Raw genomic sequence first — 11,980 nt, forward strand, 5'->3', positions numbered from 1 at the left:
TTTAAAATGAATTAACCCCATTTTCCTAATTTTTTTCTACTTCGAAATTGCTTTTTAAAAAACAATTGGCAAATTTTTATCTTTACGAAATTTCATCGAAAAAAATATCTCTATTTTTTGCACTTTTATTCCTTTTTCTATTTTTTTTTAATTATTTATCTAAAAAGAAATTTCGTTCGCTTTTTTTGTACGATTGTCCTTTGATTGCTTTCTTTCTTTTTTTTGTACGATTGAGTAAACAAACTTTTACAATTCTCCATCTCGAGCATCTGCATTGTCTTCAAATTGTGTTTCCTTCCTGGGAACCTTCTTCTTGGGCTGATTCTGTGATGGCTGATTTCCAGTCTTTTGGTCATTTCTCTCATAAACAAGAACATTTTTTCCCACGCGATCAGAAAGAAGCTGAAATGGATTTTTAACAAAAAAAACGCCAATTCGACGATTTATAACTCAAAAGATATTTTTATCGTTAATATTTTGATATCTGGAGGAGTATTAGGGGAACATGGGGCAAAATGTAACAAGACGAACACCTCAAAATTCGATATCTTCTAAAAGGGACAGATAATCCTAACCGGCTTATGTAGGTGAGATTCTTAATGTGAGCTAACTCGAACTGTACGCAAATTCGATTTAGGGGAAACTGGGGCACCACCAAAAGCGGGGTACCACCAAACACTGCGATTTTTTTAATGGATATTTGAATTCAGAGGATAAGACCTATAGGAATTTATAGGTACTATAGGGATGCTTGTCCACTGAAGGAATAGTCGAGATAGTCCAAGTAGTTTAGAAATAAAAATTAGTGTTTGGTGGTACCCCCTGTTTGGTGGTGCCCCAGTTTCCCCTAGAGCTGATGTCGGGGGACGCCATTCAGTTATTTTGAATCAAATTCGTGAAATTAAACAAATTTTGCATTTAAACCAAAATATCAAGGATTTGGATGGACTGACAGAAAAGTGATATATGGGTGAAAGGTAGACCAGAATGTTCTCTATAATTTTGCCATAGAACTTGATCTCATCGATTAATCAGAAGCCGAGATAATCGAGGTTGTTTGTTTCTGAACTCGTATTTTCGACCAGAGCGCCCCAAGTGTTCATTTGATGAACTTCAACTATATCAAAGAATTGTTGTATTTTGTGAGACTTTCCATTTAAAACCCTATTTTAAGTGTCTTGGTCGAGTAGAAGCAGTGAAATTGGCATCTGAGTGGTTTCAAATCGGTTTTATGGGGAAAAGTAAATTTTTTCACACTTAAACGACAAAATCGGACAGATCGCATTATCTGAGCGGAAAATGATGTATGGACGAAATGTAGACACAAATGTCCTCTACAATTATGTCGAAGTAATCATCAAAATCGGTTCAGCGACAGTCGAGATAATTGAGGCTATGTGATATTGAAATTGGTTTTTTGACTGTGGCGCCTCTGATGTCGGTCCCATCAAGTTTAAATGTTCCAGAAAGTTGTAGTATTTCGTGAGATCTCTCATTTGAGCCCTCACTCATCAAAATCAGTCAAATAGAACCGGAGATACGATATTTTGAATTTCGTAAAATTTGACCCCTCATATCACCGATTCTATTATAACCACAGCGAACCTACGCCACTTTTGGTAACCTTATAGCCTAGACTACAACACTCTAAATTTTGATTAACTTGCACAATGTGGCATTTTTGAGAAAAATGAGTTTGAATTTTGATGAATTTTGACGCTATCGCAGCGCCATCAGTGGTCACTTTTTAAACTTCCATCTGAAAGTGCTCATCGAGACGAAACCAAAAACCCAAAATTTAGGTCGATATGTTAATTAGGACCGGAGATAGAGGCCGGGCAGTATTCGAACTTTGACCCCTTATAGCTCGGGTCAGAGGTTATGGATCGACTTAAGTATTTTTTTGTTTGATAGGCATAATCAGCGACTACAACATACTAAAATTTCAGCCCGATGCATAAAGGAATTTTTGAGTTATTTAAGTTACAAAAAATTGAAAAATCTTTTTAAAAATAGCGCCCCTAGCGGTAGTTTTATGAATTTGTGATGTTAGAATGGGAAGTGGCATTTCACGAGAGCTTTCCAAAAAACCCCCCACTGAGAGAAATCCGAAAAAGTTAAAATAACATTCCGGGAATGTTAATTTTACCCTGCAGTATTTATCCGAAATCGGTGTAAATATTACCCTTTTTAGATGTATTTACCCTTAAAAAGGTGGAAATATAACATTAAAAATGTTGATATATTTTTACACCTAAAAAGTGTTAAAGTCCTGAGGAAAAAAACTTAATCGCACCCTCTTTTTTTCTCAGCGTCACTTTTTAAATTCTGACAATTAGAACCGGAGTTATGGCTATTTTCAGAATTTTTTTTTGACCCTTATAGCTCGGGTCAGTGGGGTCAGCAGGGGACCTTAAGTTTGATATTGATCGAAAGCTCTAAGGCCCGGCTATAATATACTAAAATTTGAGCCCGATCGATGCCATATGAGCGGAGCTATTGAGAAAACAAAAAAGGGGGTATTCAAAATGGCGGAAGGAAGGGTGAGGGGTGGCGGGTCAATACACCATGTTGCAATTTTTATCCGATATCTAACTTTTGCCGAAAACCGCAAGTCGATATGTTTCTTAGTTTGGGAGCTATTAAGCTCCAAAGAGCGGCCGGACGGACGGACGGGAACGGTTTTTAGCCATCCATATATTCGTGATCAGGAAGTGTCCAAATAGATTGTGGCAAAGTTTGGGCGTGATCGGAGGGCATGAGATGTTAGGATTATAGTAGGCGATATCGCACTTCAAACTTGGAACATCGATGCTTATAAGCAGACTGTATAAAATTATGAGCCTTTACCCTAAATGGAACTGGACCTTACCATGATATAATTTAGCTCGACAAACCAATTGTAAAGCTAAATTAACATTAAAAATAAATTCCATTAAAAAATACGAAAAGAGCCCAATTTTAAAGTCACCCCTATTCAAAAGTGCCCCACTTTCCTCTATCATCTAAAATTTTGATTAAATTTTGTTCACAATATCATCGAAACTTTAGTTTTTTCCACTGTTTTTTGCTTTTTTCAGTGCATCAATAAAAATTGTAAGTATTTTGATAATTTCGAGCAGTCCCGAAAAATTCTTGTACAAATTTCTAGAAAATGAAGAATTTAAATTTTTGAAGTTATTTCAATATTTAATATCTCAATTAAAAATTTAGATAGTTCTTCGGTTTGTGTCTTTGATATTCGAATTCTTAGATTTGACATTTTGCGAATATACCTCCCTTTGGAAATACAAATAATGTACCGTAGACGTGGGTAACTGTGCTTTCCTAATTTTCGATAAGCTTTTTATTAATTCCATTCTTTAATTCTGCTAGAATTAAGGAAAAGCTTACGAATTGCAGGGGACAGTCACTGGCATCCACGGTATCTTGAAATTCTCTGGAAAAACTTTGACTTTCTTGTCTTAGACTTAGATTTAAACAATTTTTTACTTTTTCCAATATCAAAAAAAAATGTACAGAAGAGGAACCCACTACACAGGATTTTACGAAAGTGCAATATTTCTGTAAAAATCTAAAATAAAAATATGTATATTTAAAAAAGAAATTAAGGCGGCGCATAACTGAATTCGATACTTTTTAAAATATAATAGAAAATCTTCCAGGAGGGGATTTCTGTAATGCTCTGGCAATGCCATATGTCAAATTGGGTTCGAATCTAAAAGAGAGCTTTTTCGAAAATGCGATTCTGTAGCCGTGACATTGTCATTTCAGCTCATGTGACATTGTTAGAAGTCACATATTTGAGATTTCTGGCAATTCAAATGAAAATGAATTTTGTTAAATAAATCAACCAAGACGTACTGTATTTTCATAAAATCATTCAATTAAAGGGATTTCATTAAAAATTCAATGAATTGCATTTTCGAACTCATATGATATGACAAAAAAAAGCTCGAATGGCATACTTTCCGTACAGAAATAGATCTTGAAAAATTCGAAAATCTTTTTGAAGATCCAAAAAGAGACTTTCTTACTTCTTAATACTTTCGCAAAGTGGCGGAAGTTACACCCTGTTCGAATTTTGAAGTGCTCAAGTGTCAAAATGTGACGGTCTTCACATTGTTGTGAGGAAAAAACAGAACAACAACGTTTACTGTTCTCGCTCCAGTATTTAATCACTCCATAATCACTGAGTAACTCTTTTGCCAGCTTTTTAGTGTGATATTTGATAAATTTTCCCCAACTTGTTCGAAAATTTAGTATGAAAATTCGAAATTGAATTTGAATTATTCGAACTTCAACGACTTTTTGTGCAAGTTCCATTTACCTTTTATCCAAGACACTATTGGAGAATCAAATTCTACTTGTGATCGGGCTCATTGTCAGGTTTCGAACTCACGCGTGACAATGCCACGAAAATTACAGAATTCCCCTACAGACTTTTTATTTTAGTCAAGGAATTTTTGGGCAGTGTGTGGCCCACTTATAGCAGAGAGTGAAGATAATTTATCTGAGAAACGAACAACTAGGGGAAATTTCCCAAGACTCACCAATGTATAGCACTGTGGGTGCATTTCGAAATAACCCTGATATAAAAAGACGCCAGAGGGTTCAAACAGAAGTAGATTTTGATTCTCCAATAGTGTCTTGGATGAAAGGTAAATGGAACTCTATTTGAACAAAAAGTCGTTGATGTTCGAAGAATTCAAATTCAATTTCGAATTTTCATACTAAATTTTCGAACAAGGTGGGGAAAATTAGTCAAATATCACACTAAAAGGCTGGCAAAAGAGTTACTCAGTGATTATTGAGTGATTAAATACTGGGGCAAGAGCAGTAAGCGCCTTTGTTCCGTTTTTTTCCTCACAAGAATGTGAAGACCGTCACATTTTGACACTTGAGCACTTCGAAATTCGAACAAGATGTACATCAGCTACCTTGCGAAAGTATTAAGAAGTAACAAAGTTTCTTTTTTGGATCTTCAATTAGATTTTCGAATTTTTCTAGATCTACTTCTATACGGAAAGAGACTTTCTATTTTAGCTAAGACACACTTGAGGGAAATTCCAAGCAGATGAAAAAATTTTATCTCAGAAACAAACCACCCGGGGAGAATTTCGAAAATTCAACGATGTTTTAGTACAATTTAGGTTAATTATCCATAATTTTTCCCCTATATAAAAAATGTGTTTGTATCCTATTATCCCCTCTCTTCCCCTATACTTCATTGCAAATATTAATTTACAAAATTCTCAACAAAACATACGAAATGCCTCCCAAGAAGCCTATCATGCAAATATTGTGCTGAGGTACCTGTTTTCAAACATTTTATCTTTCGTCATCGGAATTACTGTAAACTTAATGATTTTTTAAGAACTTCCGTACAGGGGCTAGAGTGAAGGTTTTTTCGGAATCAATGGGAAGGGCATTCCTAAGAAAGAAAAGAATAAAAGAGAGATGACTCACCACATCGGCGTGAGCGATGGAGTGGGCTTCCTTGTACTTGCTGAGGAAGTCCTGGATGCGCGGCTTCAGTGAATCGAAGAGCACCACGTGGCTGGGAGTCTCACTGGGCGGATAGGCTGGGATGTGGGTGTCGAGCCAGTGACTGGGATTGCGATAGAAGATTTCAGCTTCTTCCTCGTGATTGGGATCGTCGTTCAGATTGGGCTCGCAAGTGAGGAAGCGAAGGGTGACATTTCTGTGGATGTGACTGTACAGGGGAGTTGAGTGGCAGGGCATGAGGAAGAGGATGCTGGCCCGATCTCCTTCGGGTGTCTTATATTCCCGGGCGATTTTGGCCAGAACCGGCATGACTTCCGTGGTGCCTTTCTGATGATAGAGTCCAAGGTAGCCAGCTGGGACGGCATTTCCCACCAGGAGGAGCACGACTACTGCCCAAATCCAGGTGCTGCTGGCTTTCCGGCTCCAGCGACTAAGGACGTCGGCAGTTAGGTAGAGGCACATGGGCAAGATGGGAAGGACGAAGCGGAATTCCTTGTGGGGCAGAGCACTGAAGACCACGAGAGTTGTGGCAATGGAAACCAGGAGGATCTTGCGTCGGTAATTGGCAGAAGAGGGATTCCGGAAGGTATCAAGGACGGAGAGGGCAAAGGGAACGAGTCCAACGCCCAGGACAGCTGGGAATCCCGTGAGGAAGTACCAGTACCAGGGCTGGGATCCATAGAAGGAGCCAATGTCCTGAAGGACATTGAGCCGGAAGAAGCGCACAGGAGTAAAAATGAGTGATCCATGTCCCAAGAAATCGACTCCAACTCCCAGGGCAGCTACAACAGCACCAATTGGGAGGTAATGCTTGAGGAGGAGACTCAAGAGGGGCACTCGAGAGTGGCGAATGTGATGGAAACAGAGTGGGATCCAGGGAACAGCAGAAGTTGGCCGGATGAAGCTCAAAAGAGCCACATACCAAAGGAAATGTGAACTCTCCCCTTGCCACGGGAAGAAGCTGAGGGCTATGGTGGTAAGAGAGGCTTCCACGGTGTTGATAATTGTCCGGGAGCCGGTGTAGAACCAAAACCAGGATGTCACAACGACAAACAGGGACCACTTTGAGCAATTGCACCACTTGTAGAACCTCCAGTCACCGTAGGCACTCAGCAAAGCCTGCAGTACCCTCGGCAAGAGCGTCAGGGCAAACACACAATCCACCCGGAACAAATCCAACACCTTATACAGCCCTGCAATCACCAATGGATGCAGGTAGCTTCGGATTCCCTGAGTCCATTCCCATGTCAGGTAGCCATAACTAAAAAAACGCCAAAATTTATCAATTCCTCTTTCAAAAGTTGACCTTTTTTGACACCGGGGGATGGAGAGACACCCTGGATACATTTTCCACCCCACCCGGACATATACAGCCCCCAGGAAAACCCCAAACTCACCCGTAAACAATCTTGTGGGCCACTTCGAGGCTCTGCCAGAACTCGTCCGGAACGTAAGACGTCTTGACGAAGAACACAGACAAAAGGCGCACTGCCAATAGAATTAAAAACACCCAGACGCCCTTCATGGTCGCGTAAAGCACAGAAAATTCAAATGAAAGGGCGTATTTTGCCGGGAAAAACGATACAAAATCCAAACACACACACGCGTTTTCCTGATCCCCTCCAGCGATTCGATGGCAGCGCCTCTTTCGGCGATGCAAGCACCATCTGGCGAAGAAATTCATTTGAATTGGTTTCGGTAACGGAAAAATCGAAATATTTATAGTCCCTGAAGGAATTATAGAACCATCATGAAAATTAAAAAATATATATCGCACATTGAATATTACAATGGCGATGTCAGATTTCAGCATTTTTCAGGAGACGGCCTCAAAAACTAAATTTCATAATATTTTCTTATTTTCATTTACAAATTTTAAAGATTGTTAGTATATGATTCCACTGGATAGAGCACATATATGGAACTCGAAATGTTGGACTTTTATTACCCAAAAATATAGTTATTTAAAAAATTAAAAAATGATCCGTCACTTTTACACTTATGCGGCAAAATTGCCAAAATTATACGTCACTGTAATACTAAAAATCCAGACAAGGATTTTAAGATACGCCTCTTGTTTAGTAATTTAAATTTTCAAAGAATTATTTTTTATTGGATTTCAACAATATTTCTTTTGTTGTTCGACCATAAATTAATTTTAAAAATCATAGACCCATTGAAATTAAAGATAAATAATGAAAAGTTGTGTATTTTATTTATATTTCTTTTTATTTGTCCATGAATCCATTTCATTTCTTCAAATCTCTTTGTACTCTATTCTATATACAATTGACATTTTTTATTTAAAAAAAAAAGTCAAGATTCGAATATTTACAATTTAGTCAAGATTTTGATAAAATGTGTGGTGCTTTTTTGGAATAAGATTTTTCTCACATAAAGAAATAAGATCACGTTTCTTTGTGTCTTTTAGAGGCAGTGTGGTCCCTTGTAAACCTTTTCCATCTTGCAATTTCACTCTACAAAACAAGCCACTCACTGCACGAGTGAACTAGGTTATGATGTCACTGTTTATTCCTCGAAATGTCAAAAAATGAATGCCGTTTAGTGATACAGTGGCATAGGATTCATGGTCAGTGGAATAGTGGCGTATGATTCCTCAGATAACGCCATTGTAACACTAAAAACACTCAGAGAAATAATTATACGCCACTTTTATACTATTTTTGTTCTGTAAGCTTGACAAATACTCAAAATTATGAAAAATATTTCTAACAAAGTTGTTGAGATTATTAAATATAATGAATATTTAATAAATTTCCTATCAGAAAACAGCAATATCTCAAAATTGACAAAAACCAAGATCCGTCGTTGTAATATTCAATGTGCGATATATATATATGTATATTACGGTCGCTAATTCGGCTCTTTTAAGATCGGACTACATTTTAAGTCGGGCAGTAGTTAAATTTGAAAAAAAGTTTGCCAATTTTTCAAGTTTTCGAATGAAGCAAAATCATGCTCAACTTTCCATGGTTTTTTTTAATTATGTGTGATCTTGACATTTTTTCAGGGAACCCGGGGAACCCATACATTTTTTCAGGGAACCCAGGGAACTCATGCATTTTTCTGGGGAACCCGGGGAACTCATGTATTTTTTCAGGGAACCCGGGGAACCCATACATTTTTTCAGGGAACCCAGGGAACTCATGCATTTTTCTGGGGAACCCGGGGAACTCATGTGTTTTTTCAGGGAACAGGGAACTCGAGCCACTCTATTTGCTTATGAATAACCCCTTGGTACATGCCAAAAATTTGCAACAGTTTTACAATTTATGTGTATATTTACAATTTAAATGCTGGTGAATGGCTGTCGTTGCATAAAGAAGGGGCAACAGAAGCAAAACTTTTTTTTAAGTTTTTAGAAATTTTAGCTATTACTTGAGGAATCTTGCCCAATAATCTTTGAAAGAGGACTAATAAATCATCGGTTGCGTCTACCTCCGTCGTATCTGCATTTCTTTTGTGTCAGCATTTGACGCAAGAGGGGACGTTTGTATTGTAGTTTGCACCAAATGCAGATATAAAACAAATGCAGATACGACAGAGGTAGCCGCAACCGACGAAATATTAAAATGCGAAGATTGTGATAAATTACTGAAACTTGTAGGTTTTTTAGAGAACAAAAGACAGTGGGTGAATGAACAGTGAGAGAGAATAGTAAAAATTTTAACTTTTTGTATGTTTTTAATCTGTAGGTCAATTCTTAACATTTTTTTCGTAAGATGTAAGATCATTTACGTTAAAAATGTTAATGTATGTGCGAATACAGTGACAGGAAAAAGTGCATTTCATTAACTACGTGTGGCGCTGGTGTGTTCGCGCACTTTCGGAAATCGCAACCTGAATTTTCACACATACAGTCAAACAAATTCTGTGTACGTTTATAAAGGTATATCTTTTTCTTGCCAAAAAGATGTTCAGAATTAACCTACTGTTCTTTCTTTACAAAGAAAAAGAAATTATTTTAGAATCCTGTCGAGAATAAAACCTAGGTTAAAAATCGATTTAGAACCATTCATTAAGTATTTCATCCAGAAATATTGAGAATTACTTTTTAGAGCAATTTTTTCGATACTTTGAAAAAGTGCGAAAAAAATTGGCGTTTTTTACGCCAATTTATTGTCGAACAGGTAACAAAAATTAAAGTGTTAAAAAGTATGTAGCGCGGCGGGTAACAAAATCTTTGACAAAAGGCGCCGCTAAATTTTGTGTCGGCGCAGTCTCCCTTTTGTCTTTTGTTGCTACATTTTCCCGGTATTTTTCTCAATTTTTCTGGAAGAAAATTTGCAGAACAGGGAGAGAATGAGTAGTCAGGAGATAGAAGGGAATACTATCTGTCGATTTTGTTTGCGAAAAGTGAAAATCTTTTGTCAAATCTTCAAGAAGAGTCAGGAAGAAGTCCAGGATGCCGTTTCTAACCTCAATTCTATTCTCAACTTGAATGTAAGGAATTTTCACAGATTTTCATATTTTTCTGGGCCTTTTCTGATAATTTTTGGGTTACCACAGATTCAGGAAGACGATAACTGGCCAAAACAGATCTGCTTGCCATGCAAAAAGCAATCAGGGAATTGTGTTCGGTTCTACAGGAAGATCAAGGTGTCGGAGAAGAAACTGCTGGAGATCTATGGTCAGAGTAGTCAGAGAATTCCAGAAGTCCCTTTTGAGGAAGTTTCAGTAGGAGTGGAAAGTTGTAGAGAGGAGGTGTTAGATGAAAATGATTTTAGGAGAACTTCTGATGAATCCAGGGAGGAGGAGTTGGTATCAAAGTCCCAGGAATGCGTAGAGCCCGTAGGGAAACCAAAGAGGTCAACTAGGAAGTTAAAGGAGGACACAGAGAGTAAGTTAATGGGTAAAATTGAAGGATTAGGGGGCTAATTCTCACGATTTTCTGCAGAACAGAAGGTTCTTAGGATTGGAGATGAGTTGGTGAAGAAGTACTTGGGCTTCAGATGTGATCTCTGTCCAGAAGACTGTAGAAACTATTACAGACTCAAATTCCACTACCGGACTGTTCACAAAGTCACAGGATACGTGATTTGCTGCGGGAAGAAGTTCACAACTCTTGGGGTCTTGACCACTCATCTTCAGCTCCACGCTAATCCGGAAGCTTTCAAGTGCTCAATGTGTGCTAAAACATTCCTCAGTGAACGCACGATGAGATTTCACGTGGAATCTTGTCTGAAGCCGATTGAAAAGTGCTCTTTTGTGTGTGATCAGTGTCCAAAAGTGTTCCCCAGTGCCAAGAGACTCTACTTTCATCGAAGATATCATGCCAGTGAGGACGAGAAGAGGTTCAAATGCCAAGATTGCCCCAGGAGCTACCTAACTCCATCAGAATTGAGGCGACATCGGATGAAATTCCATGAGAAAATCATCGATACCTTTGTGTGTTCATCCTGCGGGAAGACTTACAGGACCAAATGTGAACTGAAGAAGCACACTGAGCAGCATCATAGTGAAAGACCGAGGAAGAGGGTTGAGTGTGGGAGATGTGGAGGCTTCTATGCCACGAAGATATCCCTGGAGATTCATCTGAAACGCTGCAAAGCCGATCCGGCCAAGTGTGAAGAGTGTGGAAAGATTCTGTCAAATAAACTCGAGCTGAGGAAGCACATTCGATACAATCACAGTGGCCTGGAAAAAAAATTTCAGTGCAAAATCTGCCCAAAGGCATTCAAGGCCAAGAAACATCTGGAAGAACATGCTGGCCAGCACACCAAAGTCCCCATTCACCGTTGTTCCTTCTGCCCCCGGGAATTCTGCACACAATCAGCCAAATACTCCCATCAAAGGAAGCACCATCCGGAGGAGAATGAAGCGGCAAAGAACAAGAAAAAACTCCCGGACAACTATTCACAGTAAGTTTAATTTACAAAATTCTCTTAAATTAAATCCCATCCTTTCCCCAAATCCCCGCTCAATTCGAATCCTCATCACTCTCATCATCACTGCCTAGGATCTCCTTGATGTCCACGTTGTTGTTACTCTTCGCTTTAGCCTGGGCAATGAACAGTTCCTTCAGGAGCTTCAGCTTCTTCTTCAGATTCACAATCTCATTCTCTAGCACTTTGTTCTCCACTCGCAGATTCTCCACACGCCTGTGGGTCTCAATGGTGTTCATTTTACTCTTCTCCCGACTCTTCTTTACGGCCTGCAGAGGCAGAAGAATCCCCAGGGTTAGAAAATTCTCAGAATTTGCGCCTCAAAGTTCCCCAACTTTTACCTGATTGTTCCGTTCGCGCTTTTTGCGATAATCCTCGTCGAATTCATTCGCAGCAGCTTTTACGTTCTTCTTCTTTGATGGCATTTTGATTTTGTCACGATTTTGAGGCAGGAAGAACACTTTATCACTGATTTTCTGGGAATTTTGCAAGGAAAACAAACTCTGCTGATACTTTTTTCTGAATGTTGTGAAATTGTAATGAATGGGACAATGATGACGTCATAT

At 38.6% G+C, this 11,980-nt stretch overlaps 3 protein-coding genes across 3 annotated transcripts; 1 reads left to right on the forward strand and 2 right to left on the reverse strand.

Moving 5' to 3' along the window:
- Positions 1 to 208: 208 nt before the first annotated feature.
- LOC129803944 (GPI mannosyltransferase 3) lies at positions 209 to 7,158 on the reverse strand. Its single transcript, XM_055850839.1, has 3 exons — positions 6,906 to 7,158; positions 5,470 to 6,769; positions 209 to 402 (listed from the first exon to the last, which is right to left on the reverse strand). Exons 1-3 carry the CDS (start codon positions 7,031 to 7,033, stop codon positions 247 to 249), a joined length of 1,584 nt encoding a protein of 527 aa, XP_055706814.1. The 5' UTR covers positions 7,034 to 7,158; the 3' UTR covers positions 209 to 246.
- Positions 7,159 to 9,831: 2,673 nt separating this feature from the next.
- On the forward strand, positions 9,832 to 11,394 carry LOC129801014 (gastrula zinc finger protein XlCGF26.1-like). The gene is made up of 3 exons (XM_055845768.1): positions 9,832 to 9,972; positions 10,039 to 10,369; positions 10,427 to 11,394. Exons 1-3 carry the CDS (start codon positions 9,832 to 9,834, stop codon positions 11,392 to 11,394), a joined length of 1,440 nt encoding a protein of 479 aa, XP_055701743.1.
- LOC129803946 (CCAAT/enhancer-binding protein gamma) lies at positions 11,380 to 11,980 on the reverse strand. Its single transcript, XM_055850841.1, has 2 exons — positions 11,756 to 11,980; positions 11,380 to 11,683 (listed from the first exon to the last, which is right to left on the reverse strand). Exons 1-2 carry the CDS (start codon positions 11,837 to 11,839, stop codon positions 11,450 to 11,452), a joined length of 318 nt encoding a protein of 105 aa, XP_055706816.1. The 5' UTR covers positions 11,840 to 11,980; the 3' UTR covers positions 11,380 to 11,449.

Source organism: Phlebotomus papatasi, chromosome 2, assembly GCF_024763615.1.
Source record: "Phlebotomus papatasi isolate M1 chromosome 2, Ppap_2.1, whole genome shotgun sequence".
NCBI lineage: Eukaryota > Metazoa > Arthropoda > Insecta > Diptera > Psychodidae > Phlebotomus > Phlebotomus papatasi.

Excerpts from the sequence above, each read along its gene's own strand:
- LOC129803946 (XM_055850841.1), bottom strand. The coding sequence starts at position 11,839 with ATGCCATCAAAGAAGAAGAACGTAAAAGCTGCTGCGAATGAATTCGAC. Across the intron at positions 11,684-11,755 it reads AGCGCGAACGGAACAATCAG|GCCGTAAAGAAGAGTCGGGA; the intron begins GTAAAAGTTGGG and ends CTGCCTCTGCAG.
- LOC129803944 (XM_055850839.1), bottom strand. The coding sequence starts at position 7,033 with ATGAAGGGCGTCTGGGTGTTTTTAATTCTATTGGCAGTGCGCCTTTTG. Across the intron at positions 6,770-6,905 it reads GCCCACAAGATTGTTTACGG|TTATGGCTACCTGACATGGG; the intron begins GTGAGTTTGGGG and ends GCGTTTTTTTAG. Across the intron at positions 403-5,469 it reads CCATCGCTCACGCCGATGTG|CTTCTTTCTGATCGCGTGGG; the intron begins GTGAGTCATCTC and ends AATCCATTTCAG.
- LOC129801014 (XM_055845768.1), top strand. The coding sequence starts at position 9,832 with ATGAGTAGTCAGGAGATAGAAGGGAATACTATCTGTCGATTTTGTTTG. Across the intron at positions 9,973-10,038 it reads ATTCTATTCTCAACTTGAAT|ATTCAGGAAGACGATAACTG; the intron begins GTAAGGAATTTT and ends GGGTTACCACAG. Across the intron at positions 10,370-10,426 it reads GTTAAAGGAGGACACAGAGA|AACAGAAGGTTCTTAGGATT; the intron begins GTAAGTTAATGG and ends GATTTTCTGCAG.